A 6180-nucleotide genomic window follows, 5' to 3' on the forward strand; every position below is an offset into this window, starting at 1 on the left:
TCAGGAGGACACAACACTGGCAACCGGAACTGGTACTCCTCTTCCCTTATTGGTGCAAATCTTACGTGTCTGCTTACACGGTATTCATCCCACAGAAGAACTAGTTGACCGCTTCTTCCTGCACCTTCTTCCTGATACTAGATGTTCCTACTAACTCGCGATGCACAAGGTTTCTCCTCATATACTATTTCACCTTAGCTAGAGGTCCGTCGCCCCCCTTGGATTTCAATTCCTGGTCAGTTGATTCCCAATTAAAGGAAGCATTCCCCGGGGTAACAGGCGCTAGTCCTCCTATTACGGCGGGGAAGCAACGCCTCGGTGTTTATCTTAGGGGTGTGTGGGGCCTAGGAGCTGGTGGCGCCCGATCTGAAGGTCGGCCGGGCTTAAAGGGATGGCCAGGGGGCGCTGCCAAGCCGGCGGTGGTGTGAGCTCGAGGGGAGGGCAGGGCGGCGGAGGCAGGGGTCTGGGCCGGTGGTCGCTGGCGGTTCGAGAAAGATCGTCAACAGTGACTGGCGGGAGGTAGACAAAGGCCATCTGCCCATTCCTCGTAGATCAGACGGTTCATAAAAAATCAACTGGCCTATTTATTTCCAGTCGACTATTATTTTGATAGGACCACATGTGGTGGTGTGCTGGAGGAGTACCTGCATTTCCCAGCCATCCCTGTGCTCATATATTACAAAATCATACGGAGTAGAATCTAATTTTGTTTGTCATTCAATGTTGTAGAGCTATCATATGTCTTCTGTCATTTATTTTTCAGCCACCTGCTATCTGCTACTTTTACAATGCACTAGTTCTACACACACTTCACCCATACTCTTACTATTGTTTTTTTATGCATGGGTATTTCAGCCTCTGCCAACCGATTGATAGAAGCATGAAATAAAAGAGAGAAGTCGCTCCAGCTTTCTTCGTGCTTAGGCAAGAAACATTTCGGTGCTATAAAGGGTGCAGTGTCAGCAGATGGAGACGGTAAACGTAGCTCTGGAGTTGTTGATCTCGCTCACCATGAACCACCATCCCAGGTGCTTGATTTAACTTCGCGGTGTCATGTGGTTGCATGTTGCATATGGTGTCTAACTTGTATTCGAAAGGCCGAAATCGGTCTTTATTAAGATAAGAAAAAATATTTTTTACATGAACCATCATCCCGAGAGCACCAGAAGCCAAATAGCTAGTCAGGGCACAGGCCGAGCCAGTGACAAGCCCAGCACATACAGGCATCACCTGCAAGCCAACTAAAGAGCCACGGTGGTGGCGAAGCAGCCCGCCTCCCACCAGGCTCTCAGGTCCTTGATGATCATGCTCACCACTCCAGCCGGGTGTCTAGCTTGTATTGCTTTTAATTTGGTCAAACTGCATCTGCTTAGCTTACATATTATACATTTGAATATGACATATGCCTTCCTGTTTTTGGTACATACTACTACATCTGTCTATTAACCATGTTCTTATATCAAACTAATGTTTTTGTGTATCTCTCATCAAACACTTATGATGAGACAGTCAGGCTCGTGGACTACTGTAAGATAAGATTCCCTTTTAAAGAATGCAGTGTCAGCTTCCCCACATGATTCTTAAGAAACAGCAATGCTAAATAAAGATAGTCAACGTAGCTCTGCAGTTGATGACCGCATTTCCCCTACACCATAATCGCAGGTGCTTACTCTAACTTGGCAGCGTGATAAGCCGCGCGCTCGCCGACGGCCGGCCCCACAGGCGGGCGAAGACGGGAACGTGGATGCGCTGGCCCCACCTGCCAATGTGAAGGGCAGTTAAGCGTGTCGGTGCGCGCAGCCAAAGCCCTCGAGTCTCTCTCTCTCTCTTCCCCACCCGAACCAAAACCACAGCACACGCTGCACTACTCCTAATCGGGGACACCCTCACCTTCACCACCAGCTAAACTACCCCGTGGCCCTGTGACAATTACCTGTGGGGTCAGGGAGAAACAGCCCCACCGGTCGGCCGGAGCGGGTGGGCCAGGGGAGGAGCCCGCGGCAGAAGGTGGCAGCGTGGTCAGCTTTAATACGAACCCCACCTCACTTCCCGGGTCTCTTCGCTGCCCTGCCCTGTCTCGAGCTGAGTGAGAGAAAAGAAGAGAGGAATCCCCAAGGGAAAAAACAAAGCAGAGTAGCCAGTGGAAGAAGCAAGAAGGCGGCGTGCAGGCGCGGAGACCGACGCCGTCTGCCCCCGGGGAATGCGGCGGGGAGCAGGGGAGCCGTCCGTGAGCTTTTAGCTGCTTGGATCAGAGGAGAGAGAGGGAGGGAGGGAGGTGGGCAGGGAGCGTACACGCTGCTGCATTGATGGGGGTGTGGAGGGAGGGGGCGGGGTGGTGCTTCTGCTCCGGCGGCGGGGGCCGGTCCGAGCGGGTCAAGGCGGCCATCTTCTCGGCCAAGGCCGCCGCGCTGGCCGCCGTCTGCGGCGGCCACGGCACGGGCCTCCTGATCCACCGGAACCTGCTGCTCACCACGCACGGCAACCTGCCCTCCGCCGCCGCCGCCGAGGACGCCGCCGACGCGCTGCTCGGCCACGCCCGCCTCGCCGCCCGCCTCGTGCCCCACAGGTTCGTGCGCCTTCTCCCGCCCACCTCCTAGTGCCAGGCTACCAGCCTAGCCGCCGCCTCAGTGAACCAAATCGCTGCATTTTAAATTCCATTTCTGCCTGCGTCTGCGTCGTCCCTGTGCATTTGTTCGCTTCTCCCGGCGATTATTGCGGACTGATTAGGCCAAGATCCGCGTCTCGGGCAGCAGCCGCTGGGCGGGCCCCGGCCCACGCCGCGGATTTGTTGTTGGTGGTGGGATAGCTGTTGCTGCCGGTGATGATTACCCATAATGCGGCTGATTAGCAGCCAAATTCAACTGCTAGTGCGGTTTCTGTTAGTAGGTGGTTGGGAGTGTGCGCTACTAGCTTGTTGTAATCATGGTGATCACAAGGTGGAGTTGGAAAGTACTTCGTGCTGTTCTACAAACAGTGGGGGCAAGTGCCATTGGTTGGATCCAAGCAAGGACGAGAACAACATAGAAGTTCTCTTTTTCGGTACTAGTTAGAACATACTCCCTCTGTCCCAAAATATAAGAACGTTTTTAACACTACACTAGTATCAAAAACGTTCTTATATTATGGGACGGAGGGAGTAGAATTAATGTGATTTTGCGCGGTTGTTAGAGTTGTTTCGAATGCGTTTATTTTCTTCTGTGGAAAGGTTTTTCTTCAGGGACATGGCATTCAAGAAAAGTTGTGTCACAGGCAAGCAATAGTAGTAAGTGGTTGATGATAAAAGGCAGCAAGGTTGGAGTCATGAAAAGTTCAGAGTGTTAATTATTTTAATGTCAAGTCAGATCAGCTTTGCTGCTCAGTAAACAAAGGGTTTTTCTGGACAGAGTTTCATGATTGGATTTTAAGATGTGTGCTTTTTGCTGTAGTATTTTGTTGTTTATAAGTAACTCTATCCCTACTTACATTCTTCTTTTTGTAATGTTCATGTTTGCAGATTCTTCATCACCAGCTCGATTCTTGACCTTACCATAGTCGGTGTTGATTCTGCCGAGAATGACTCGACTTTGCAGGCTCAGCAACCTCACTATCTGAAAACATGCTGCAAACCAAGCCTAGATCATGGGAGTGTGGTTTACCTGCTGGGGCATACCGGGAAGAAGGAACTGGTGATCGGCGACGGCAAGGTAGTGATTGGCACGGATAACCTCATAAAGCTCTCCACAGATGGGGTGACATGGTGTCCTGGCTCTGCCGGTTTCGACGCCCAGGGGAACTTAGCTTTCATGATCTGTGACCCCATGAAGCTGGCCTCCTCCCCCACTGCAAGGTCATCTTCAGCATCCTCATCCTCATCACATTCATCGAAGAAGGATCAGCAAATGCAGTTCGGGATCCCAATATCGGTGGTCTGCGATTGGTTGTATCAGCATTGGCAGGGCAACCTGGATGAGGTTACCAAGCCAAAGTTACCTCTTGTTAGACTGATGTCCAGCAGAAGCGATCGCTCAAGCTCCTCCTTCACTCGTCGCAATGTGTTCAAGCCTGCAGATGACGATAATGATGATGCATCGGTTACTTCAAAGATGACTTCAAAGCCAAAATACCAGCAGGGGTCAGGTAGCTCAGCCAATGCAAGGATTTGTCATGATGCAAATCCTCTGGTTGATCTACGGACCAACAATGAGCAGGGGATTTCAACTCCAGAAATATATGAATCACCAAGGGGTAGTTCTTGTCAGGGTCACCAGGATCCTGCACCAGTACAACTCTTGGACATCAACTTCCCAGCTAAGGTTCCCAAGACTATCTTTCTACCACTGCCCTTGAAACAAATGCTTTCCGAGGAGAACAATGCGGACACGTCGAAGGCAAAACCCAGGAATCCATCCAGAGAGAATCACTTTCCAGCAGGCCTGATATGGCACCGTAATGGCGAGGCAGATTCTAGGGATCCTCCGGTTGCTCTTATGGAGGACTGTAGCAGTGAGGGGCAGTCGAGCTCGTCACCTGCTGAGCGATCGCGGTACAGACATCAAGACCAGTTCAGCAGCGAGGAGGAGACAATGTACTCAGCCGAAACCATGGAGAGCACGAACATTCCGAGCTCCAGGGAGAAGCACGTCAGGAGGAGCCAGAGCTGTGTCAACTACATCAGGTGGAGCTCTCCGAGGAAACCGTCGGTGATTCAAACCGGGACCTTGAGGAAGCAGCACACGCTGATCCCTGTGCGGAAGACGCACTCGCAGAGCACGTCCCTGCCGCAGAGGAGTCATGACTACTTGAGCCCGACGGTCTCCTCGGCCATGAAGAAGAGGAACTCCATGGAGCTGCAACAGCCCCCAAAGCCCCGTCGGATCATCGTCCAATCTTCTCCGAAATGGATGTTCTGATGGTTTGCTCTCCTCTTAGTTTTCCAGGAGGAAATGAAATGATGGCGCCGCATCAGCATGGCCATTTTGGAGGTCTGTTGCTCCCTTGTTTTCTCCGGGAAGCTCGTCAGCGAGCCGTTGTGTTTCTTCTCTCTAGAGTTGTGTGCTTGTGCAGAATGACTTGGACAAATAAAAGGTCAAAGAAAAAGAAAAGTTCGACGGAAAAGATAATGGACCATATATACCCTGGATGGAGGTGTCAAGTGTGAGCTGTTGAAATGTCATGTGTTCTCGTGTGCAGACAGTCTGGACATGTACTCATGTAGTAGCATCTAGCTTGACTCTTTTTATTTTTTTGTTTTGAGTGAGAAAATCTAGCTTGACTCTTGATTGTACCACTTTTAACTGAATGACTATCAGTTCTTTTGCCCAAGATATGCTAGTATCTCTGTACTTACTTTACTTCACATGGGACTGATGCCTACCATTTTTGTTTGCTTCTACCTAAATTTATGGATTAGAACTTCAGGTGGACTAAAGAACTGCCAAGTGAGATTCTTTCACCCGTCTGAAGCAGGTGCTTCTGCGGGTCTGAATAATACTGTTGCTGAGGCTGAAGAATATGCTTCCTGTCAGGTTTTCCGGGCATATGCTTCCTGTCAGGTTTTCCGGGCCTTTTTTTTTGACGGGCTGAATTTCTCGTACAATTGATTTGCGTTGCTGATATGATATGTTTGCGCTTTCTATCAATGCATGGGGACACAAAACTTTCATGCTTTCTTGAGAAAAAATTACAATGCACATGTCTATGCGTAAAAACAGAGTGTGTGTTTTTTTTTGGGTCAAAAGGAGTTTTCCCCTGCCCCATGTCATGCAAATGAGGCAAGAAAAACAACACCCAACTGTTCACAGCGCTCGGGATCAGCCAAAGTAGCTGAGCACTCAAAAAAGAGAGCATGCTTGTGTACGCATAGCATTTGTGTGTTTTTCTCTCCGTTCACAGATTTCTGAGGGATCATGGCTGAGAAATGCCTGGCCGAAAGAGGCTATGGGGCTTATCACGCACCACTGGCTGGCGAGCGGCGACGGTTGCGGCTTCCAGTTGTGAAGACGAAAGGGAGGCAAACGTTGCAGCTGCCCTATCCTATGCTCTGTTCATGAATCATGACAGGCAGCATAGCATCATGCATCCCCTAGTCTGTCTATCCAAGAACTGAAAGTAGTCCCTTGAACTTAGCCAGAGAAGCTAATAAGCCACATGGTTAACGGGACGGCTCGGACCATTTTTGTCTCTCGACCATGCCTCTGCGTA

The 6180-nt window shown here is 50.4% G+C and overlaps 1 protein-coding gene across 1 annotated transcript; it reads left to right on the forward strand.

Annotated features, from left to right (window-relative positions):
• Positions 1 to 2050: 2050 nt before the first annotated feature.
• On the forward strand, positions 2051 to 5335 carry LOC123080268 (uncharacterized). The gene is made up of 2 exons (XM_044503179.1): positions 2051 to 2566; positions 3494 to 5335. Exons 1-2 carry the CDS (start codon positions 2307 to 2309, stop codon positions 4887 to 4889), a joined length of 1656 nt encoding a protein of 551 aa, XP_044359114.1. The 5' UTR covers positions 2051 to 2306; the 3' UTR covers positions 4890 to 5335.
• The last annotated feature ends 845 nt before the right edge of the window (positions 5336 to 6180 follow it).

This window comes from Triticum aestivum, chromosome 3D (genome assembly GCF_018294505.1).
Source record: "Triticum aestivum cultivar Chinese Spring chromosome 3D, IWGSC CS RefSeq v2.1, whole genome shotgun sequence".
Lineage (NCBI taxonomy): Eukaryota > Viridiplantae > Streptophyta > Magnoliopsida > Poales > Poaceae > Triticum > Triticum aestivum.